The sequence below is a fragment of the Carettochelys insculpta genome, chromosome 3 (genome assembly GCF_033958435.1).
Source record: "Carettochelys insculpta isolate YL-2023 chromosome 3, ASM3395843v1, whole genome shotgun sequence".
Taxonomy (NCBI): Eukaryota; Metazoa; Chordata; order Testudines; family Carettochelyidae; genus Carettochelys; species Carettochelys insculpta.
The window spans coordinates 189,830,605-189,854,943 of NC_134139.1; the positions used below are offsets into that span (position 1 = coordinate 189,830,605).

Genomic DNA, 24,339 nt, shown 5'->3' on the forward strand with positions numbered 1-24,339 from the left:
GAAAAGGCTCGTCAATGATTCTGGGGTGATTAATTCTTTACACTCCCACAATGAAGGGTGAAGAGACAGTCAATGGCTCTGGAAGCTTCCCAAGTAGATTCACTTGGGCACTCCTAGCCTGTTCTGAGGAGACCACCTCTAGGAATGAGAGGAAAATGCTGTCCAAGCCCACCAAGCTCTGGGATTCTCTGCTGTGCTACCCATCAGAGTGTGATTTAGTGCCCTTTGGGTGACAACTGGCTGCAGGTTTGATTTGCTGAGGATTTTGTTAAAATTGGGAACATTTTCAATGACATTTTGGAGGAATTTCTTTCCCCACTGATGTCTTTTAACTGACTCTAGAGCTGATAGAAGCTGAAATTTGAAAAACAATTTTTTTGAATGGAGAAAAATTGAAAAAATGTTCAAAAATATTGTAAAATATTTTGCCTTATTTTGTAAGACCCCTGCTTATAGGGGTGTTGGGTGGACAGTTAAAGTAGATCACAATCCTTTCTTCATTTCCCAGAGACTGCCAGCCAGGGCTGGAATTACCCATCAGTTATACATAGTGGGGACAAGAGAAATAGAAACATATAACCTATAGACTGATGGGAAAGCAGCCCATGTCTGTTAATCTCCTGCAGTGGTATCCCATATACACATACTGATCTATCTGTGCATGTCTTTCTGGAGGGAAAGAGCTCAATGACTGGCAGTAAAATGTATATGGCCTCATATACACCTCGGGCATGTTCAGAGGGTGTGCAACCTAATGTAGATCTTTCCTTGCACAAAGAGCAAACGTACGCCTGCATTCTTACTGTTACTTGAGATTAATGGAAACGAAACAACAGCAACAACAAAAGAACAAAATCAAAGCTTTCTCAAGTGTAATGGTCCTTGTGACTCAGGTGTGCCGAGGACAGCCCTCACTTGAAAAGCCAAAGTCAGGGCAGGTTGCAAAAGTGAGAGCAGTTACTTCCAAGTGAGGTAGATAACACTGAAATTAAACTCCCCAACCAGTCGGCAATTGTGCTTCTGATCCCCCACAGTGGTAGTGAAGAAGAAAAAAAAATCACTCTCTCTTGTCCACATATCTATTCTGGAGATGCCATCACTGGACCTAACCAGGTTATTCACAGAATCACAGGCACATTCTCATGCTCCTAAACTAACATCATATATGCCATCATGTGCCAACAATGCCCACATGCTTTGTATATTGGACAGACTTCAAACTTTCTTAGACAAAGGATTAATGGGCATAAAAAAGACATTAAAAACACTCCTGATTCACAAACCAGCACTTTAATAGTGTGGGCCATTCTGTTAATGACCTGAAAGTCTGTATTTTACTGAAGAGGAATTTTTCACAGCAGTTTGGAAAGAGAGGCTGCTGAACTCCCTTTTATGTTCAAATTCGACACATTAACACGTGATTTGAACTGGGACGGCAATTTTCTAGCTCATTATAGGGGCTCTTTTACTTACTTTGCTTTATCTAATTCTTGATTCCCGCCCACCCCTCTGCTCTCTGATTTGCTCACCTTTTTTCTGATTTATCAACCTTGATTAACATTTTTCTGTTTTGTCAACCTTGATAACTATTTTTGATTCTCTGTGCCTTAAATATTGAGTGTGTTCTGGTATGGCTATGGTCTGAAGAAGTGGGTCTGTCCCACGAAAGCTCATCACCTAATAAATTATTTTGTGAGTCTTTAAAGTGCCACTGGACTGCTTTTTTGTTTTGATAGTATATAGACTAGCATGGCTATCTCTCTGTTACAACTCTCTTTAGAGAATTTCAGCTCTCTGGCTTGTAATCATCATGTAGGTCCAATACAGTGAGAAGTGTTTTAAAAGTGTGTTCACATATACAGAACATTCTTCTGACCTCACAGGGCCAGCCACATTTGGATAAAAGAAAGAACCAGAAGAGAGATCTTAAATGGTAAAACAGTCGCATACACACAAAGACTTCAAACCCCATCTGGTTCCTAGCAGTACTGATGAGCTTTCTGGCTTGAAAGTCCCTACTGAACACATCCACAGCTTGGATGGGTCATTCAGTCCTTTGTTCAGAGCTTCAGTTTGTAGAAAATTCACTCCAGAGGCAAGAGGCAAGACTGAAGACAAAATCGAGAAGATACAGCTGCATTTTAGTCTTTTGTCATGTAGCTTGTACTTCCTTTGTTTCAAACACAATCTGCCCAGCACATGGCCTGGAAACCAGAGAGTTCTGTGCTTAGGCATGTGCCTACCTACCTTGCTGAGTCACAAGATGTTGCCCTGGACTTGCTTGATTGCAGTTGTCCATACAGTTGATTTTTCTTGATGACCCTCAAACAAGCTGGGCAGTTGTGATGCTAATCTGTCTGGGGTGTCACCCAAATGCCCCACACAAGTCTGAAATGCAGAACCATATGCTACATGTCCCTCATTTACAACACAAGGATGATATAAACATATAAAGAAGATCACCACATTTAGCGAACTATCAGTGACACTTTTCATAGTATATCTGGTAAGATTCATTATGCTGTTAGAATATTGTTATCAGCAATATTGTAAAGCAGCTCCCATATTCCATACAGCATCACAGCCCTCACTTGGGGTTTGGTAGGGAAGCCTGGCCTAGTAGTTAAGGTCATTACCCATGACCTTCAGGATGGTTGTGGGGAGGGGAGCTCAGGCCCTTCAGCCCACCAGGTTCCTGTCCAGGGTCCTTTGGGCGATCATTGGTTTGGCAGCGAAGGTATGGTTGCCACCTCTGGGCCACTTCCTGGGTCATCTCCCCTCCCATAGGTCAGCTTAGTACAAAGTTTGAATGAAATAAATAAAATGGGATCACCAATGGCCATGGCTTACAGGCATGGTGAGTGAGACTTCCCTCTCTGATGATTTCTGGGGTGGGTTCCCCTTTCTCTCAGGGGGGTCCCACTTTGGTCAGCAGTGTCAGAGCCTTTAGGCTTCACTCTGCTCTGCACTGCTGGAGCTGTGGGTTGCAGGTCTGCTTGTCTCCATCTCTGACATCTTTTAATTCCTCCACAGGCTGGAGCATTTGCAGCAGGTGTGACAAGGCAGGCTGGCTGACCCCAGAACAATCCTTCACCCCTTTGTTATGCAGTGGGGAGCAGAGGGAGCAGTTCATACAACCCATCACAACTGGAAAGCACATTACTTGTCCTTGGGCTGTAATAGGCTGTGACAGCTCCTCCCCCAACACAACAACAGTCTTCTCAACTGTTGTGGGTAGCAGGGTGAGGGAGAGCAGGGGTAGTGACCTTACCCTGCCTCTCCCGGTGTGTAGGGAGCAGACCTTATCCTGCTCTCCCTACGTGCTAGCCAGCCATGGAGTATGAGGAAGTAACCGGTGGCAGATACTGAGCTGATATATTACTTCTATGATCCCCTCTCTCTGCTGGGGTGATGAGGGAAACTCTCTATCTTAGGGTTCCTGGCCAGTCTTAAGGCAGCACAGCTATACAGTGTCCCTCACTTAGGGCTCATGGCAAAGGTTCAGCTGAACCTTAAGTCAATCTTCACTCATTGTCCTGGGTTGTTGGAAGAGTATCAGAAATGTCTCCTCCTGTCCACCTCAGCTCAAAACTAAGGAACTTGTTGGTAAGTTAGTCGACCCAGTGTCTCACTGAATTATTCACCAGTGGGGAACTGTCCTGCTGTGAAGGCAATAAACCTGATAACTCAGTCTTTCAGAACATATTTTTGTACTGAGCCATTAAGAATGTGAAATATTCGGTTGTCCTTCCTTTCTGGAAAGTCACATAATTTACTGAAAACCTTTCTCTTAAGCACCTTGTTTTATCTTCAAAACGTTGGGCCAAATTTGGAGCTCCTGGGAGCTGCACACATCATTGCAGCATCTTGAAAAGTCCTCTCTGATGCTCACTCATGTGCATCCAACTATGCAGACTGATTTTCTTGCCCCCCACCCCCACTCAAAGATGCATACCATTGCTCACCGGGCACCTAAGAATCAACCCCCACCTACAAAATAAGCTTCTCAAGAAATGGCTGGAATACCTTTTACTTGCATGGATAAATGTTGGAAATTTAAGACCTGTTTTAAGGTCAACACCACAACATTTGTGTTGGCTAATGACATTAAAATACTTTGGCTTGGATTGAATTCATACCAACTGGAGAGTTACTCTGCAGGAGTAAAGTAAAGGGGTCTTTTCTAAAGCGTACACTGTATTTTGCTGTGTCCAGGAGATGTGGAGTCAGATTTGCTCGCAGTTTGCACCTCCCTAAACCAGCAGGGATGAATTGGACCCACAGGCATGGCTTTAATCGGCTTTGGTATCTGACTGTTCCTTTCAGTTGTTATGATTAAACTTGGAAACTGAGAAACAGGGTAATCTGAATCTGGGCTACAGTGTTTGGGCCTGAACCACTAATAGCTGCAGAATAGGTCCCTGGTCTAAGAAGTGTAAAGAACTTGTTAATGAAGTAGAGTCGTAGAAATAAAAGGCTGGGAGGGACCATAGATGGCAACTCATTTCCAGTCGATCACTGAGTTTTATATACAAACTGATCAAATCAGGTATTTTCTGTGTTTTACTTGCAAAACTTGCATTGAGTGGGGACCTTTAAATGCACATTTTATTTTCCTGCCTACTTCATTAGATCTTTGCATTGGTGGAACTGCGACAATGCACAGCACGCTGCAGACCCGAAGGGCTAATGATATATATATATATATATTTCAAAGACAGCAAGTGCTTTTTTGACAAAGGCCAGTGTTTGCTTTACAGTATTCGTTTTTTCCTCCTTGCTACCTTAGTGATTCCCAGCTTGTAACTGTGTGTCAAACGCTTCTGGGCTTACTCACATCAGCGGTCCGATTGACTCCAGTGGGACTATTCATACAAAGTGGGTAGGTAGAGACTGGGGGAGCAAAGTGAATACACCACTTGTGTCATACAGGCATGAGAGGTGTGAGCTGTGACGTCTACATACGGAAAGCCAGACAACCCCCACTCCCATGCCATCCCATATCCAGAAGTGGAGGTATATGTGCGGACATATTTCTAAAAGGAGAGCAATCAGTCACTATTCATAAAGCATCACACACCCAAATGAATATCTATATGCCCGAGTATGTAGAGCTGTCTGTCCAGCTAGATCAGCCATTGGTGCCTGTATGGGAGCTCGGCACATGCAAAGCACGCAGAACTGGGCTTGTTTCATAGAGGAGTTCCACTCACACTGTATCTCCAGATAGAGACAGAGAGATGAGGAGCCTGATTCTGATTTACACAAAGGTGACTGTACCAGGTCTGACAGTGCAGCAGGGAGTGTAAATTACGCTTGTATCCACTGTCACCCTTTGCTTTGCTATGGCAGTGTAATGCAAGATCAGACCCACTTAATATAGCCATATCTGTATAGATTAATTATACAAAATGGGCCTGCATTCCTTACATACTCAAATCTCCCATTGATGGTCTCACAAGAATGGAAAACGTGCCCACACAGCACCGGAAAGGTCAGTCTTTGCTGTGTATTCATTTTCTGACCCAGTCACAGAGCTGTCCTGCATATGCCACTGAGATGGTTAAGCAATTTCACAATACCAATAAGGGCAATGAGACACTTTGTGTCCTGCTTGGAACTTCCTTATTCATGAAGCTGCAAAACAGCTGAAGGAAAAAAACTTGTCCTTAAAAGTTTACTATTACTACTGCTAACCCTTGTACTCTGAGTAGCCACTATCAATACATTGACCAGCAGGTGGTGCTATTTTCCTGCGCCTGAACTAAGGTTATGCTGCAGTAAAGGAACCTACAGCAATGACCAACAGTCCTCAAACAAGGTTTTAGATCAGTGGTTCATAACCTTTACTGCAGCCTGCACCCCTTTGGTTCTCAAAATATGTTCTCACACCCCTTATCAAAAATAAAAAATGGAGATGGCATACACATTTAAAGGCATATTAAATATATGTAAAGTAGTTTTATGTTATTACTCACCACACATAATAGTACAGTAGGCATACAAAAATATGCAAGAGCTAACCAGAGATGTTGCGGAGTTTTACTATGGAAGTAAACTATAACCAACATGCTAACAGTTGGCAACTAACTGAATTTATATATGGGTTTGATGAAACCAAGTGGTTGTACTTATGTGCTTGTGCTTGATTTGTGTTTTGGATGATTTACCTTCTAAAAAAAATCTGGCATATCTTGTTCCCCTAGAAAGGGCATCATGTACCCCCAGGGAGTGAGTGCACCACAGGTTAAGAACCACTGTCTTCGATGCTATTTCTTGGAGGGTGGAAGGAGACAGAGATGCTTCCTCATTTTATGTGGAGAAGGGATCTTTTCCTGAACTTTCCTCATCCTTTCCTGTTACTCACCCTTTAAAACAGACAGAGGCCCAAGACATGAGACAGATCGTAAGGCTAGTTTGCCTATGGAATAAGATACTAGGAAAGGGAAAGGAGAGGTCAGGACAGAAAAGAATACAGGAAAACAGAAGTCCCCAAAGAATGACCCTCCATATTAAAATACTGACCTGTAAGGGATCCAAAAAAATGTCCCAGTAAGAAAGAAGTCTGTTTGCCACTTCACTCAGTCCTTTTCCATTAGCTCTGTAAGCTTTTCATAGCTTCATTCAAGTCAATGCTATTAGAGTTTCACAGTTAAGGACACATCCCTAGGTTGTGTGGAGACTTGGTCTTTCTTTTAGGCTGGCTGAATATTCCTGCATGAAGTATGAAATAGGTAATGGGTAAAATCACCCTTTTATCTAAGGATTTTCTTTTTTGTGTGGTCACCATTAAAACTCTCTCAGATGTGGGAATTATTGGTAATGGCCTTTGGGAAAGTTGACAGAGACATTAGTTTCTTTAGCAATAGAGGAAACTTGCCTACTAAAGGGATCACTTTATTTTCCCAGTTTATTAATGTTTACAGGTTGAGAATTGTTGATCAGGGCTGTGAGGATGGGTGTGAATGGGAGCAGAAAAGCACTGTTGCTGTAATATCTAGTAAGAACAACAGGAAAATAAATCCTATACAGAAGTGACCTTGTAATTCTTTAAGAATACTGGCAATGGTGAAAGACTTGAATTCTCTATATGTCCTGTGTTTGCATCATAGATTTGGCAAGTGAATCTGTTTCATCATGAAACAGAAGAAAAAGAAGATGAGGTCTTAGTTTCCCCAGAAAGGGGCCAGCCACTTTGTGGCAGTGAGGTATGGTGTCTGAAAGAGAGAAGAGGGAGACTGAAGGGTGGAAACTCATATATCATAAGACCAGAGAATGAACTAGTGGACCACAGATGTGCTGCTCTGTCTGGTGCAGCTAAGTAAAGTATATGGGTCAGCAAGGGCTTATGGCTGATGGTGTCAAAGGAGCCAACTAGTATGAGCACAAAGCTGTGTCCTCTGTCTTCTGCACAGTTAATTCTGTCCTGGACTAAAGGATGCTGGTTAGGGATCCAGGACATCAGCGGGTGTCACTTGCTGGAACTTGGTTGCATTGCATTCCCAATGATTATGTCTAGTAATGGGAGGTTGAAGATGAGAAGACAGCTGAATAAGTTTTCTGTGTTACATTAGCTTTCAGAGGCTGAGGCAGATGCCCAATTGCAGTGGAAAGATAACTTCCCAGGAAGAGGGGTTGATCATTTCCACTAGCAGTGGACAGGGTCATTCTTTACTGACTTTCCCATGCTGGGAGAGGTACAAGTCTGTTTCACAGGTTCTGGTTCAAATGTTCATGAAGCTTGTTCTTCATTATAGACCACTTAATTACATTTGAAATGGTGGGATCTATTTCTGTTTCCTCTGCACAGTCCTCAACATGCTAAGTGCCCTGTGAAAGACTGGAAGCCAACATAGTTACTTTGAAACAAATGGACTCATCAATACAGGAGCTAAACTTAGAATGACTCCATGCTTTTATAGTACATTAGGACACATCATTTCACCAAGACAGTGAAAGGCAGATACTGCCAATCAATTTAAAAGGCTGCAACAGAGTACAGTAATGGCTTCTTCTGACCAAAAATTGTTCCCTCCCTCAGATCCAGGTTTTAATGTTTTGGTGGATCATTTTCAAGGTTCACAGGAAGCTGAAGTATAACAACAATTGTTAAGGAAAGGAGGTTTCATATATAGGTATTTTTTGCAGGAGTGGTAACTTGAGTTATCTGATTTCTAGTTAACTAAGAGTTATCATACAGACACTTTCCAATGTATGTAACTTGTCATGCCTGAATTCTAGAATGAACCATTACAAGGCAAAAAGGTTTGTGAATAAAGATTTGCAGAGGTCTGTAGTAACATTGGCAAACATGTAAATTACAATCTGACCAGAAACGGTAGCCTAGACTATCACATTCCTTCGGTCTTTTCCAATAGTTACGGTTTTAGTGATTTTTGACAGAAACAGTTGAAATGCTGACACAGCATCTTCCTTACAGACAGTCATATGGCAGTTTAGTGAAAGAATAATACGCAGAATGTTCATTTTAAGTCAGTCAAATTATGAACCCCTTTATATGGCCATGACAGTTTTAATGCAAGATCAGTTGATTAGAATATGGACTCCCATTTGCACCGAACTTGTTTCAGATTACTGGTGCCAGATGTTGTAGAACAGCCTCTGAATAACAGATCTAAGTTTTCCTTAGATAGTTTATTCCAAGTACCTTCTACAGTTTCTGTTGGTTTAGACAGGATATAAGTTTTCACAAGATTTGTACTATCCCAACAGTACACATCTATGATTCTTTTGTTCTACAGATATAACAGCTTATGGGTTCTACTCACAGTTCTCCTTCTCACAGTTAGTAGAAGCACCATTCTGTGCCAATTTAAATGGAGTAGAACCCAACCAAAACCCTTATAATCAGAAAAGTATGGAAAGTTTGCAAGAACTAGCTCCAAAGGGAGGAGAACAGAGAATTATGTATGGGTGAAGTTTAGACATTCTAGAAGAAGGTGCTGTAATTCTTTAATTTTTTTCCCACTAGCTATTATCACATTTTGGGGTGCATCTCAGCCCAGTGAGGGGTTGTGTCAGCACTAGGCCTGTAATCCTGAAGTTTCTTAAAATGCTCTGGTGCTGTAGCCCATCATCAGTGTACAAGCATGCACTGAGTGCTGCATTATAAACAGTGCGTGCATGTACACTGACAGTGAGCTACAGCTGCAGAACACACCCAACTGCAAATTTCCTCAAAACTGGGTTTCCTCAATTGTCCATCCCTTTCCTGGACCACTCAAGGAAATAAGAAGGTTTGATTGCTCCTTTAAAGAGCTCCTGCCCAGCAGCTTGCCACATTAACTGGAGTTATCAATTATTTGCATTCAAACACAGCACTGAGATAGTTTAGGTTCAAGTTTACTAGCAAGGGGCTTAAGTTAAACGGTTGCAAGTACTTGAAATAAAGGTAGAGATGGTTACAAGCAGACAAAAGTGAAAACCCATGTCTAAAACTTAATCTAGCAAGATACAATCTTTGTTAAAGATGGCTTCTCTCACTAATTATTTTTTGTCCAGCATGGATGACTGTCTCGGTCAGGACCTTTCAGTGAGGTACTTTCCATTGTCATCTCAGGTGACAGATAAAGATGGAGCCTCTTCCTCTCCCTTGTAGTCTCATAGAATTGTCTTTGCTCTCAAGTTAAGAAGGACTCCTTGGGATTCAGTTTCCATTATCTTTCTGAGGTGCAGAAGCCAGATAACTTTTGTTCCTTGAGTTCAGGCTCAAGGCAATCCCTGCTTGTTGACTTGATAGCTTTGTTTAGTGCTGATTTGAAAACTGAGGTAAGTCCACGTGCCTTTAACTAGGAGAGACATTTTATCACCTCCATAAGCAAGGCTATCTTCTTAAGGCTTAAATGTGTTTTCATTATACAAAGGGAATTTGTAACATTACTTCTAAGGTTAACATGGCATTTTACAATGACATTAAGAACTTGGGACTTATTGGTTTTCAAAGGATACCCTGGTAACAAGGTATATTTTGACCAAATCTCATTGCAGGAGTATGTGAGATATGAATACAGGAGTGCTGAGGGTCACATTTACGTCATTAATATAAAAAAAAAACCAGATGAGTCTTCACACCAAGAAGGAGAAGTCATGGCATCTCTTATGAAGTCCTAATGGAGGCAAAGCAGTGTAACTCTGTACCCCTACTGGGGTTTACCTTGACTAGCTACATCAAGATAAAAACTACACTGCCTTGTCTCCATTAGGATTTTATGTTGGAGACAGCTACCTTGAGTCCACCATCTTGATATAAAAACATTTTTCCCTATGAATCTTTGACTGATTTCTGGTTTCTCTGTGAACAAAGGACTTATAAACTGGTAGCTTTCACTTAGAAGTTTACTTGTGATCTTTCATCTATGCTTATCCATCAATGCAACATGTTCACAAGGGGAACACAATGACTTACAGTTTAGTAAGATGTTCAGACTTCAGTCTATTTTTATGTAGTAGCTAATTGGAAGGTCCACTTTTTTCTAAGTCGTGAGCTCCAGCTTTTAGTTGAAACAAATGATGAAAAGTGGCACTGGCAGATTTTGACCCAAAAGTATGTTGTTTGCCAGCAGAGCTTCCACACAGGAGTATGGAAGGAGGTGCTAAGGTGGTGTCATTCATCTTAGTTTCTGCGGTCTGAAGGGTCATGCCAATGCTGTTTATGTTTATTGCAATAACAGCTGCTAATGGCGGGAAATCTCAGGATGTATGGGGATATGGGACTACTGGACTGTGGCTTACACCTCCAGCCTCTGGAGCGCAGCTGCTGCCTTGCAGTTTCTTCTTTGTGCCTCAGTTGGTCTCCTTCAGAGAGGGTCATCTTTGGGCTGGTAGGCTGTCAATTCAAAAGACTTCCTTTCCTGGAGTAAACCAAAAGCCCAGCTTTCTACCCTGGGGGCAGAACCTCTATAAACAACTCTTCCATTGGTGCATACCCCTCTAGCTACGATCTGCAAATAATCCTTCTCCCTGTGCCTCAGGGTTGTCCCCGTTCAGGAAATCCTGTGGTATAAGGGAGACAATGCTTTCCTCGCTTCAGTCCGAAGGCCCTCGGTAGTTGAGCAGCCCTCTGCTCCAGCCCCAAACATCTGTTTCACTACAGTGTGTGTTTTCATAGCAGCAAGTTAATTAAAGGTGGGAGCCAGAGTAGCATTTTGGGGATCAAGACAAAGGGTTGTGGGAGGTGAGTCAGCAAAGGAAGCCTCAGTAGAACAGATCAATCAAGTAGGGTGGAGAGAGCACCGAATTGTGATGGAGTGGTTGAGAGAATGTTTAGTCTGTTAAAGAGCTGCCAGAACAGGTGAGAGTGAGGTCAGAACAGGGAAGGAAGGGAGATGTTTCCTCTGAGGGATGGCCGTGGGTTTGGGCGAGAGAGGCTGTAGACTGGCCAAATCTCTGGGAAATAAGGACAGCGGGGGAATTAAGAAGAAAGTGTCTCAACTGCACAAAATAAATCCAGGCTTCACACGAATTCCAGCTAAATCACTAGGTAGCTTGATGAAGAGAGGAGGTGTTACCTATTCGACAGGAGGCAATAGCTCAGAGCATCCTGATTTATGCACTCCAGATTGTGGCCATTTATTGAAGCTAAATAATGATGCAAAGATTCATCCCTGGAGTAGGACCACTGACTTCATCTACTTTGCATCGGGGTAGGATTTGGCCAATTATCTTTACCTTAGATATATAAAGGGTGGAGGAAAAATAGTTTTTTTTCCCCAGTGATGTGTGATGTCTTTTAAAATTGGCTCTGTCGTTCTCAAGAGAATTCTTCAGTATAAGAGGAGGGGATGGGGAGACCTGATTCTTAGGTGCAAACAAAGCCAGGCTCATATCATATAAGTGATGGATGCTAGCCTCGGCATGACCAATGTGAGAGACAGATCTTGATATGACTGGCACCTGAGAGTGCCCTCAAATGGAAAGGGATGTTATTCTCTAGCTGAACAGATCTGTTTGCTGGCAAGCTCCAATGGATATAAAATCTCTCCTGGTTGTAAGGGTATTTTCTCTGTACAAACTCGCTAATTGAGTAGTAAAATAAAACTATGGCCTTTCCTCTCCAATTTCAGCTGCTGCTGTGTGTTAATTTGGGCCTTGGAAGGGGGTTGATGGGGTGGCCACCTGCCAGCACGAAGTTATGCACAAAAAGCCTGCACTCCTAGCAAAGGGAGGAAAGCAGATCTGTCCAAGGAGTAGGAAAGAGCTAGAGGGTGAGAGGCTGCACTTCAGGAACCTCTGGGCCACTGCAGCTTGGGAAGGTCCTGCAGCTGGACTGGGCTGGGCTGATGGAAATTCAAGAAAGCCCAAAAGGATTTAGCCAAAGCTGCAATGCAGAACAGATGGGAAATTCTGCACGTTTGCTCCTCTGATAAACGCAAATTGAGAGAGAGGACAGACTGTTGGATTTATAATCTGCATCCCTTAGGTTTGGGCAGTCAGGATTTGTTCCTTTGTGGTGTGCGTGAACTGTGAGGGCTTGGTTCTTATTGTCAATGGTTTTATAGCAGTATAACTCTGTGGAATTCAGTGGAGCCACTCCAGATTTGCAGTTGTGAGTGGAGAATTTGGGTCAGAAGCAAAGGTCCCTTGTGCAGCCCTGCAGATTTATACCTCTGGGAAGCTGACCGTATCTGTCTGCTGTCCAGATTTCTCCCTATGTGCCCCCACCGAAGTGCTAGTCTGGTTCCAAGCCATGAACAACAACCTGGTTAAAGCCTGAGATGTCCCTGGCTTTTTGGTTGCAGTAATGTGAAAGCAGCACCAGTCAGATGATAGCAAATAAACAAACCTCTAAACAAACCTGACCAGAATGAGTTACTCCATGGCAGTGAGTGAGGGTTAATACTTTTTCCATTGGAAACCTGAGGTTTCAAATGGACTAGGAACATACATCCACCTCTTGTTTAAACACATGAGTTAACTGGGAGAAGGTCTACACTAGACCTGAAAGTCGATCTTATATATGCAATTCCAGCTATGACAATGTCTTATATATGCAATATCCAACTATGTCTACACTACCCCGGAAGATCGACCAGGTCAGGGATCTGGCAGGGACGCATGAAATCGACCTATCAGGGGTGGCATCAACCCCTGTATTACTCGTGAGACATGAGGAGTAAGGGAGATCGACATGAGAAACTCTCCCCTCGACCTTCTTTAATGAGGATGGCCAAACAAGTCAATTGCGGATACATCAATTCTAGCTATGCAATTACGTATTTGCAATCGACTTACTTTCCCTAGTGTAGACATAGCCTAAGATTGACTTATCAGGCCATCCTCACAGAGGGAGGTCAATGGAAGAAACTCTCACATCAACCTTCCTTACTCTTCGCAAGAATGACGAGTGCTAGGGTCAGCTGTCAAACCCTGAGGGTTCGATTTAGCACGTCCCCACTTGGCATGCTAAATCGAACCCCAGAAGATCACTCCTAACTGGGTTGATCTTCTGGTAAATATAGATGCATCCTGGGTTTGGCTACATGTGGGTTTTGTACTGTGGCTCTTTCCTGAAGAATAGTGGGTTCTCCTGCAGTTGTAACACAAATCCCTCCAGCAATTAGACATGGCTCCTTAGAGCTTTGTTACCTCAGGCGGGGGGAACTGATGACTTTTTCCAGGAGAAGGTGTTGGTGGGAACAGGCAGGAATGAAGCAAAAGCACAGCTGTGGGGAAAGCTCCCATACAGGGTAACTGTCAGGAGCTGTGGCCACACTAGGCCCTCCTTTCGGAGGGGCTATGGTAATATGGCACTTTGAAATATGCTAATAAGGTGATGCAATGAATGTGCAGTGCCTCATTAGCATAATGATGGCCATAAATGCTTCGAAAGTGCCAGTTTCAAAACGCATGCCACCCATGTAGCTGGGGGCCTTTCAAAATGGCCCGATTTTGAAAACCCCTTCTTCCCATTTGGTTTTGGGAAGACGAGGATTTCGAAATCAGGGGGTTCATTTCGAAAGGCCTCAAGCTACATGGGCAGCATGTGTTTTGAAACCATGAGCTTCAACACCTGCGTGGCTGCCATTATGATAATGAGGCGTTGCATATTCCTGGAAGTGCCTCATTAGCATATTCTGAAGTGCCACATTATAATAGCCCCTCCGTAAGCAGGGGCTAGCGTGGCCACAGCCAGGATGGATAATTACTGGAATAAACTGCCTAGTGTGGTTGTAGAATATCCATTATTGGAGATATTTAAGAACAGGTTAGATGAATATCTGAAAGAGGTGAGGTGGTCCAGGTCTACACGAGCCATGGAAGATCGAATGCCTAAGTTAGATCTTCTAGCGTGCCATTTGGTGACACGTTCTGGGATCAGCTTCAAACCCGGAACTCCTTGTGAGCCGCCGGGATTACGGAATGTCGGCAGGAGGAGCGCTCCCGTCAGCGTTGTGCACCGAGGACAGGGACCAATGTCCACAGCTGCAAAACCGATTGTAGCTAGGCAGTCGGCGTGCCTAAAACTGTGCAGCAGCTGCCAACATGCCCGTAAGTGAGGAGGTAGCCAAAGAGAGACACTGCTTAGGCCTGCCCTGAGCAGCGGGGACTGGACTTGATAACCTCTCGAGCTCCCTGGTAGGTCTAGTATGTTATGATTTTACAACGGGGTTAGCAAACCCCCCCCCCCCCCGTGGCAAGACTGGCAAGCGTGGGCGTTTTCATCAGCACGTGAGGCAAGAGCTCAGCCCCGCGCCTCCTGCCTCCGCGCGCAGCAGGGCGTTTGCAAACGCGGGGAGCGCCGAAGGGAGGCACGTGGGTAAGACACCACCTGGGCACGTGGCCCAACGCCGGGGCGAGGCAGGGCTCGCCCCCAGAGGCGGGGCTTGCATTACAAACCGCTCCGCCGGCTGGCTCAGCTCAGTCTGTGCCCCGCGGGGCGGGCCTGGAGCCCGGGCTCCGCCCTAGACGGCGATTCCAATTGCGCGCTGGGCAGAGGCGGGGAGTGCCGCCGATGCCGCCTCCCACAGCTAGGGGGTTCACCGCACTGCAGTCCCCGGGAGCGGCGCTCGGGCCGGGCCTGTGCGTTTGCGGTGTGTTTGTGCGCCCGGGCTGGCATCGCAACAGGCGGCCTATGCGCCCCGAGTTCCGCGGAGGGCCGGCAGTGGGCTCCAGGGCGCGGGGGGACCCCCGCCGGTGCGCGCGGCGGCGAAGGACATTGCAGCCCGCGGTGGCGGGGAGGGGACACGTCGCTTTCGGCCTCGGGGAGAGGCGCCGTGTGAAGCGCGTGTTAGACCCGGGGCGCCGCTTCAGCCCCGCGCTCAGCAGCGCCTCGCAGGAGAAAAGCGGTCACCAAAGTCCCTCGCTCCCCCTAGTTAGTCGCGGCGGCCGTCGTGTCGCGCAGCGAGGGAGGCCGCCCGCCGCAGCGCCATTGTCGGGGCCGTGGGCTGCGTTTAGCGCGGACTCGCGTGGCACCTGGCGGTTGTCGCCGTAACTGTTTCCGGGCCTCCCGCCCCTCCAGCCGAGCTGCTGGGCGCAAAACTTTCCTTTTCCTCGAGTGACTAAGCACCTGTAAGCGCCAAAGACCCCTGAATACTTGAGTGACAAATGCGCTTGATAAATGATTGGGGGGGGGAGCAGTGTTTGGGTTGGCTGAACACCCGCATTCTTTGGAGGCGCCCCAGCCGCTCGCGGGTGTGCGGGGGTTGAGAAATCGCAACAGACATAAGCAGAAAAGCAGCCGACGAAAACTTGCAATAACATCCTTGTAAATATCGCAGTTTGTTATTTTAATCGGGATCCAGGGAAACATCTGACTTTTACCAAGGAAACCCGCAGGACAAGGGGAAACATGAACGCTCCCGCAGGCTGGAGTCCTGCTTGGCTTTATTTTTGTCCTTCACGAAAGCCCGATAAAGGAAGATAAACCATCTCCGCTTTCTGTGGTCCCAGCTTCAACTTTCGATGGGGGCGCGTTGGAAGGCTAAGGCGGAATGAAAAGGGCGAGAGGCTTGGTTATTTTTTTCCCCTTCTGTTGAACGTTGCTAAAGGCTGTAACAGCTCCAGTAGGGGGGAAAGTGAACATCAGTGATTTGCATCATGTTGCACTGCCGCAGTCTAACACGCTTGTCACGTTGGGTGCAGGCCATTGCTTTCCCCCTTTGCAATGTGCGCCGCCTATCTTATTTTCAAGAGCTTTTGCTAGTTTATTTCCTATTCTTTCACAGTCTCGCTTTTAAACTGTAATAGTTCTACTTCTAAACACTCGCCCGCCCTGCTGCTGTTATAACAGCTGCACCTACAAAGAGGAGTCCTGTGGCACCTTACAAACTAACGGGTTAGAATAAGATTCCAATGAAACCACGTTAGGACGTGACAGGTTTCGTTCTTACTGGAGCTTGTCAGGAGTGTGTAAACTGCTGCCTGTGGGGTGATTCGAACCCCGGAGCCTTTATCGTAGTCAAGGACCATACCATAGCTCCATGGGTTCACAGCATCGGTTGTGGGAAAGGAGTATATGTAGATCTGTTGGATTGGTGGCTTTCCCAGATAATTGGGCCAACAACTGTTGGCCACGTATATATCTCTATCTCTGTCTCTATAGATATAGATGTATATGTATATATATTTATTATAAATATAGTCAACCCCGATTGGGGCGTGCTTACAGTTCACTGGCTTGTGAATGTAGCACACCTGGCCAACAGTTGTTGGTCCAACTATCTGGGAAAGCCATCAATCCAACTGATCTACAGACTAAGGGATATTTTGTTCCTGTGTAAGGAACCGCTTCATTAGATGGCGGGGGGCGGAGGGGGAGTTCAGAGGAAGGTCTACATGTATAGGCTGGGGAAAAGGAGGGAGTCCCAGTCAAGAGGAGGGCCAGGGTTGACCAGGTCCTCAGCCCTCCCTTTCTCAGAGTATGTGGCAATCTCTCACCATAATGTGTGCAGTATGTTCAGATGTTTTGCACCTTGAGGCCTTTTGGTATGGTGCCCATCCTTTGCATTTGGAGAGGAAGATGATGTCTGTCTCTGTCGCTGCTAGTTTTTTTTCCCATGAGGTTGAGGGATTTCCACCTAGTACAGCTAAATGCACTGCCTTGCATGGTGACAAGCATCAAGGGGTAGCAGAGTTAGTCTGTATCTTCAAAGCAACATGAGTCTTGTGGCGGTTTAACCGATATTTTGGAGCAAAAGCTTCCCTGGGCAAAGACCCGCTTTCTCAGCTGCATCAGAGAGGGTTCCTCTCCAAATAAAAAGGGCTGGACCTCATCCCAAAAGGACTGAAGGTGGAAAACCCTCTGAAATCGACCTACTACACAGCTCTAGCTGCAGTTGTGCTGCCTGGTTTTAAAGTGGCTTTGCAAAAATCAGGACGAAAGGGAAAAGAAAACATTCAGGCCCCACGTGAAACGCCGAGGCCAAGCAATGACTCCGCGATTTATAGGCCCAATCAAACCGATGGCCTCCCGCCCTTCATTAACGCGTGGCACGGTTTTCTGGCTATTTGCTACCGGCAAACAAAGCGTTAGCATCCGTAGCCAGCCCGGCTCACAACAGAGCCGCGTTATTTCCGACGGATTGCGAGGCGGGGAAGGAGGGAGGGATTTGAAAAGAAAAATAAACGAGTCCATGTTTGGGGCTGTCTCTCTTGGCTTGCGCCGGCGGGGTGGGGGGTAGGCGCGCCGGAGGTGTGCGAGGGGTGCTGGCCCCTGAGAGCGCGGCAGGGGGCGCTGTGCAGGGGCGCCGGAGCCCACTCGCCGCCTAACACAATGTTAAAAAGCAACCGGGGAGTTTCCAAAGCCATCAAAGCCCCTGCGCGACGCTCTCCTGGCCGAGCGGAGCCCACCGACAGCATGGAGCTGAGGGCGGCCGCGGCCCTTTGCCTGTGGGTGCTGAGCGCCTGCCGCCCCCGGCCCGGGCTGGAGGCTGCTGCCGTGCGGGGCTCGCCGGGAGCCGGCAGCCCGGGGCCAGTGGCAGCCGCCTCCCCGCCGCCGAGGCTCGCGGGGCAGCGGGAGGCTGGGCGCCGCGGCCGCGGGGCTCTGCGGAACGGCACGGTGGTGCCCCACCAGTACATGGTGTCCCTCTACCGGAGCCTGTCCGCTCCCCGGCCGCCGGGCGCAGCTAGCAGCGGCCGGAGCCGCGCCGACACGGTCACGGGCTTCGCGGACCTCGCGGCCGGAGGTGAGTGGCGGAGGAGCAGCCACGCAGGCACCTGTGCGCCTGGCTGGGCAGAGCCCGGGCCCCAGCGTGTCCGGACAGGCGGGCTCCGCTGCCCCGGGCTCCCCGTCTGCACACCCAGCAAGCGAGGAAAGCTCAGTGGCGCCCGGTGGGCCTGGGGGCTCTCGCAAAAGGGCGCGGGGCAAGGGACGGGTTCATCCACAGAGCGCTTCGCCTGGAGCCGCGTGGTTCTAACGCAGCACCTGCCCCCATCCCGCGTCCTCTGCTCCTAATCCGACACCTGCCCCCATCCCGCGTCCTCTGCTCCTAATCCGACATCTGTCCCAATCCCGCGTCCTCTGATCCTAGTCACGATAGTCCCATTCGGATCCTAGTCTAATAAATCCAGGTCATCCTGGACTCCTAATCTATCAGCGCATCTAACCCTGTTACTTGCTCCTAATCTAGCAGCTCCAGCTAATCCTGGGCTCTCCAATGGCATCCTGACCTCCCAGCCCCGAATCCACTCTAGCTCCGTAACTAACCCGACCCCTGCCTCTCACCCTAACCGGCACCTGCCGATCTCGATCTGTTTCCCTTCACGCTGTAGTCCGGGGCCGGGCGTTTGGCACGCGGCCCCCGAGCACCAGCGATGCCATCGAGCAGCTGTCGAAGTGAGACGATTTCAGGCGTTGCCGTGGCCCGCGGCTGTCCCCTCCCCACACTTTGCTCCTGGCCGGCGGGGGAGTGAGGAGAAAGCCAATCCCCCGCCCCACTGTCCCAGCGCAGCGGTGTAGGCGGGGAGCGGACTCGGGTGGCACCGCCGTGTGGACGCGAGGCACAGCCGAGGACATGCTGCCAGCTCGGGAAGCCGCGTGGGAGAGCGGCAGGGCCGGCGGCGGCGGCGGGGCTGGAGCAGGCAGGTGTTGCCGGAGAAGGAGGCGGAGGCAGAGGCGTACAGGGTCCCGGGGCCGTGCCTTGCTGTTCCTTCCCACCGCCCTCCCGGGTGGGACAACTCCCGCGGCTCCCCAGGGGCGGGGGTCTGGCCCCCTGCTCCCGAGCGGCCCTGGCGTGAGTATCTGGCGGCTTTGTGCCACTTCCCCCCGGCGCTTGGTGGTTGTTCCCGTCGGCCCCCAGGGCAGGGCGCGCTCGGCTAGGCAGGGACCGCAGCCCCCGGGCTGGTGCTTTTGGCGTCCGGCTGGGATTAGCCGGCGGACAGGCGCGTCCTCCTGCCCCTGGAGCGGGGCCTGGGGAGCTGGGGCATAGCCCGGCTCCCCCTCGACAGAGCTCCCGCCCGGCTGGCTGCTGCCACCGGCAAGTCACTGCCGACTGCGATCGCGGGACTAGTCGGGCTGGACAGGGCAGCTCCGGGGTCGCGATGCCGGTCGGGGATTGTTTGGGGGCTGTTACACGCGGCGCTGGGCGGGAGGGGTCCACAAACGCCAAGACCGGCAGTGAAGGCGCTCCGCTCGCAAGCCGCGGGGAAGCGCCCTGCCTTCCTTGGACAGAGGGAAATCACAGGCTGGGCTGGGCTGGGCTGGCCCGAGAGATTAGATCAGGGCGAAAACATCACTGTCTGTCTTGTCTGTCTGTCTATGTATCTGTCTGTCTGCCTGCCTGCCTATCTGTCCGTCCTTGTCTGTCTGTCTGTCTGTCTGTCTGTCCGTCTATCTACCTATCTGCCTTTCCATCTGTCCATCCAGCCCCACACAATCCCTCTATGCATTCATCTCTACACACTCTATCTACCTGTGTGTCAGTCTCTCTGTCTCTGTCTCATGGCAAGTTAGAGCGCTCAGCCCAGCAAACTCTGAAGACCGCTCAGGAATTGCTGCCCGGACTGAGCTGGTATCTTAGCAAACGCAATTTCCCCTAATGAAGCTAGAGCTCCTGGAGGGAGACTCCTGAGCTGTCAAATGAAAGCAGCTGCATCCCGCCAATGACAGTCCGCAGGAGGGGGGTCAGGGGCCAGATTAAAACGCCTTCTTTCAGTCCGACGCGGCTCTGCCTTCACCTTGTCCTGTGACGCAAAACTGTCCCAGCCTGGCGCCTCCTGTGGCCAGGTCTCCTGAGCGGTACCTGGGCAATAGCGATCAAGACGTAGCTCTCATCACTTAGCCCTGGATCAGAGGGTGCGGCGGATTTCCCCGGCTAGTACCGCGAGTGGGGCTTGCAAACACCAGCCCCGGCTGGGAGCAGAGAGAAACACAGCCGCAGTCACGTACCGCTGACTCCCAGCTGACGCTCTATTTCGGGCTTCCCTCGATAGCGGCCCGGGCGCCCAGGAACCGCTCCGCGTCGGGCCCGCCGCGCTCAACTCGCTGGGAGATGTTTAGAAATAGATGTCGGTTTCTTCCTCCTCCTCCGATCTGCCGGCGGCCAGGCCAGGCCCGGCCCGGCCGCGCCAGCGTCTTGGGAAGGGAAGTCAGGGTTTGGGCCGGCCCAGCGCTTGGCCGTCACGCGTAGGAGAATAAGCGGTCCCCGTAGGACGCGCACCAAAGACCCCTTCGGCCCCCGATGTGATCTGAACCGCGCCCACGCCGCTGCAGCTCAGCCGGGCTGGAGCCCACCCGCCCCGCGCGGCGGGAAGGCTGCGCGGCAGCCGGGGCAGCACAAGGACAGCAGGCGGGCACCTCCCGGCGCTCTCCCGCCCGGGCCGGCCCCGTGCGGCGGGAGGACGCGCTGCACCCGCCAGCGCGCCGGCTGGAGGGTCGCTCTCCCCCTCTGGGAGAGGCGCCCCTGGCGATCAGCGCCACGCTCTGATTTCCGGCCCGCGCCCAGGCCTAGCGCCTTTCACGGCTGCCGCCCTCGGGGAGGAGAAGACCCACACGTGCAAGTCTTCTCACGGCTCTTCTCGGGGCTGGGACAAGAGTCACTGCCGCGGCGAGCGGCTGCTGGGGGAGGCGAGACTTTTTGCCAAGGCTCAACTTAGGCAACAGTGATCCAGAACTTCTAATAGTCAAGGGTCAGATTTCTGTGTGTGTGTGTGAGAGAGAGAGAGAGTGTGTGTGTGTGGGGGGGGGGGTTCTTTGAGGTCACAGCCACCTCCTTATTTCTGTTTCCCTCCCTTTCAATTTTTTCTTCAGAGCTTGTCCCTTAAATGACTCCCAGTGAATGTTCAACTGTGGCTTGGAACAGGAGTTTCGGTTTTAATCTAACTCACAAGGGACACATTCACACACAGACCTACACACAACATTCAACCTATAGCATAGATAGATAGATAGATAGATAGAGGGGATGTGTACAGATGGATACATAGAGGGATTGTGTGGGGATGGATGGATGTGGGCTAAATTGCCCTGACAGAATGCAAAAGGTTTAACTTGCCATAGGGATGGGGTTGGGGAATACACAAAATCCAGGCATCAAATTAAGATTGTGGCTGCCCCTCCCGGCCTCTTCTTCTCACAGGGACCTCAGTGACTGCTGGTTTTCCAGCCCGCCTTCCCTCAGGTGTGGCTGCCCTGGGCTCCCTGCAGCTGTGGGGAACCAGGAAGCCCGAGGGCTGGTTAAGCAGGATCTGAAACCCAGCCCAGCACATGGACTCCACACTTGCTGGGACAGATGCCACGGAGGAGCTAGGAGGCCGGGCTGGGTCCAAGCAGCAGCCCAGCCAGCCTCTGTCCCTGGCTAGCACCTCAGTTCTCACTCCGTGCTCAGTTTCCCTCTCTTGCTCTCTTGCAGACTACACCCCGGCCGAGGCTGGCCAAAGGTACCTCTTCGACATCTCCAGCCTGCCAGAGACAGACGAGGTGGTGGGCGCTGAGCTGCGCATCCTGCGGCAGCTCCCAGCCAACCGGAGTTTGGCCCTGTCCCGAGAGGGAGCCCTGCACCGCCTGCTGCTCTCTGCCTGCCCCCGTGCTGACCGGCCGTTCCAGCTGTGGGACTCCCGCTCTGCCGACCTGCTGGACTGGGGCTTACCCCACTGGGAGGTGTTCGATGTGTGGGAAGCTGTGAGGGCTGGCCGAGAGAAGCCTGGCTCGGGCCTGCTGTGCTTCCTGCTCAGCATCGTGTCAGAACAGTCTGGCAGTCCCCTTTCCCCCAGCCAGCTGGGCTTCCGCAAGTCCCTGGCCCAGCCCCATGAGCGAGCCCTGCTGGTGGCCTTTTCGCACAGCAGGAGGAAGGAGAACCTCTTCAAGGAGATCAGGGAGCAGGTGAAAGCCCTGGGCAGCCCCCCAGTCCTGGAGCCACCAGATCCAGGGCAGGAGCTGCCCGCCCAGCCAAGGAGGAGACGCAGGACCACCTTGGCAGGCCGGTCTGGGGGCAAAGGGCAGGGCAAGAAGGCAAAGACACGGTGCAGCAGGAAGCCCCTGCATGTGAATTTCAAGGAGCTGGGCTGGGATGACTGGATCATTGCCCCTCTGGATTATGAGGCGTACCACTGTGAGGGGGTCTGCGATTTTCCCCTGAGGTCCCACCTGGAGCCTACCAATCACGCCATCATCCAGACGCTGATGAACTCCATGGACCCCGAGTCCACGCCTCCCAGCTGCTGCGTGCCTTCCAAACTCAGCCCCATCAGCATTCTCTACATAGACTCCGGGAACAACGTGGTTTACAAACAGTACGAGGACATGGTGGTGGAAACATGCGGCTGCAGGTAGCAACGTCTGCAGCCCCGTGATCCCAGCAGCCAGCCCCTTATATATCTGTTTCATGCATACCCGAGAAGGCGGGTGAGTTACAGCCCTCCCGAGACACATGGTCTGCTGTGTCTGAGCAGCCTGGGTCTGCTACTTAGCACTCCGCGTACAGTATCTAATGTGCATGGAAAAGGTGGGACAGTGGGAGCAGGATCATTAACTGGGGGCTCCTGGCTGCCCTCAGAGAGAGGATATTTGCACCCCAACTTGATCCTAAGTATTGTACTGAAACATCACACAAATGGGCACTTTATGGGGGCAGAGGAGGGGGGAAATCCGTGACTGTCTTTCCTGGAATTACAAGCTCCAATGTGCTTAACCCAAACATGGGCTGTCCCGCCCAGTCTAGAAGGTCAGCTGAGGAGAATCAGTGGTGGTAATAATACAGGCCAGCTCATTTGCTTGCTTTCTTGTTGAAACTGCCCCTGCTTCTGTTCAGGCTGCTTGTCGACATGAGGTTTTGATCTTTCTCTGTTGACATAAATGACTGTTTATGCCCCTTCCCCCAATTATACCAACATTGTAGGGCCAGAGGCACACTGGGATCAGGTTTGATTAGTCAGTGTTAATTTGAACCCTATTCGTCAAGATTTTGTAACATGGCTGTAAAAATTTACTTTGGGCAAAAGGAGGGTTGGTTCTGACCACTGAAACATATTCCTGTATACTCTTCTTAGGGTTAAATCATTTTAACCCCTGTCCTGCGCTGCATGCACCCTAAAGACCATGTTCTGCTCCCTTTTGTACAAGTGATCGTATGGAATCACTGCATGGAAGCAGATGAAATTTCTCCAGATTTCCACCCAGTTACTTGAGAGCAGATTTTGGTCCCAGATATGTATCATATGGTGCTACAGAGTGAAGAAAGGGTAGCAGTACTTTGCACTCACTCCAGTGTCCATCAGGAGTAACTCTCTGGAATTCAACTGGTGTAAAGTTGATGCAAGCCATAGGTGAATCATGGCCCAGGCATCTTTCAAAGCTGTTCAAATGATGGTACAGTGGCGGTGGAACTGACATAAGTCTTATGAACGTAAAAGAAATAGACATTGACTGGCTTGAGATGCTTTCTATGATCTCTTCAAATTGCAACAATTTCCAAACTATGTAACTGTGCAAAAGATTTATTCGCAATGGGACAACATTTACCCAGTCTCTCCAATTTAAATAGGGCTGCTCACATCAGTAAGCACATTTTTGCCATTATACTATTCAGTCTCAATCATGTGCTGAATAATGAACACATAATCAGGAACAAAACTGACAAATTGCCAAGGCGCTGCTGAAAAATGTTAACTATTGAGAACCTGCTGGTTGGGTGAAGAGGTATAGAAACTGGATTTCAAGCCTCATCCTTTTTCAGACAAAACTCCCATTAGCTTCAATCTCATCTTGATTATATAGGGCACTGGTAGGGCTCAGGATAAATTCCCAGGGTTTGATTCTGGTGTTTCATTACGTTAAATTACACTTGTTGAAAAAATTGGAGAGGATTCAAAAAAAGCTACAAGAATGATTCAAGGTCTGGAAAGTCTCCCTTAAGTCTCTCAGTTTAACAGCTCCATCTAACTCTA

General features: G+C 49.2%; 1 protein-coding gene across 1 annotated transcript; it reads left to right on the forward strand.

Moving 5' to 3' along the window:
* The first annotated feature begins 17,731 nt into the window (after positions 1 to 17,731).
* On the forward strand, positions 17,732 to 22,726 carry GDF7 (growth differentiation factor 7). Its single transcript, XM_074988983.1, has 2 exons — positions 17,732 to 18,143; positions 21,807 to 22,726. Exons 1-2 carry the CDS (start codon positions 17,732 to 17,734, stop codon positions 22,724 to 22,726), a joined length of 1,332 nt encoding a protein of 443 aa, XP_074845084.1.
* The last annotated feature ends 1,613 nt before the right edge of the window (positions 22,727 to 24,339 follow it).

Coding starts and splice junctions, on each gene's coding strand:
- GDF7 (XM_074988983.1), top strand. CDS start 17,732: ATGTTAAAAAGCAACCGGGGAGTTTCCAAAGCCATCAAAGCCCCTGCG. Junction 18,144..21,806: donor CGCGGACCTCGCGGCCGGAG/GTGAGTGGCGGA, acceptor GCTCTCTTGCAG/ACTACACCCCGGCCGAGGCT.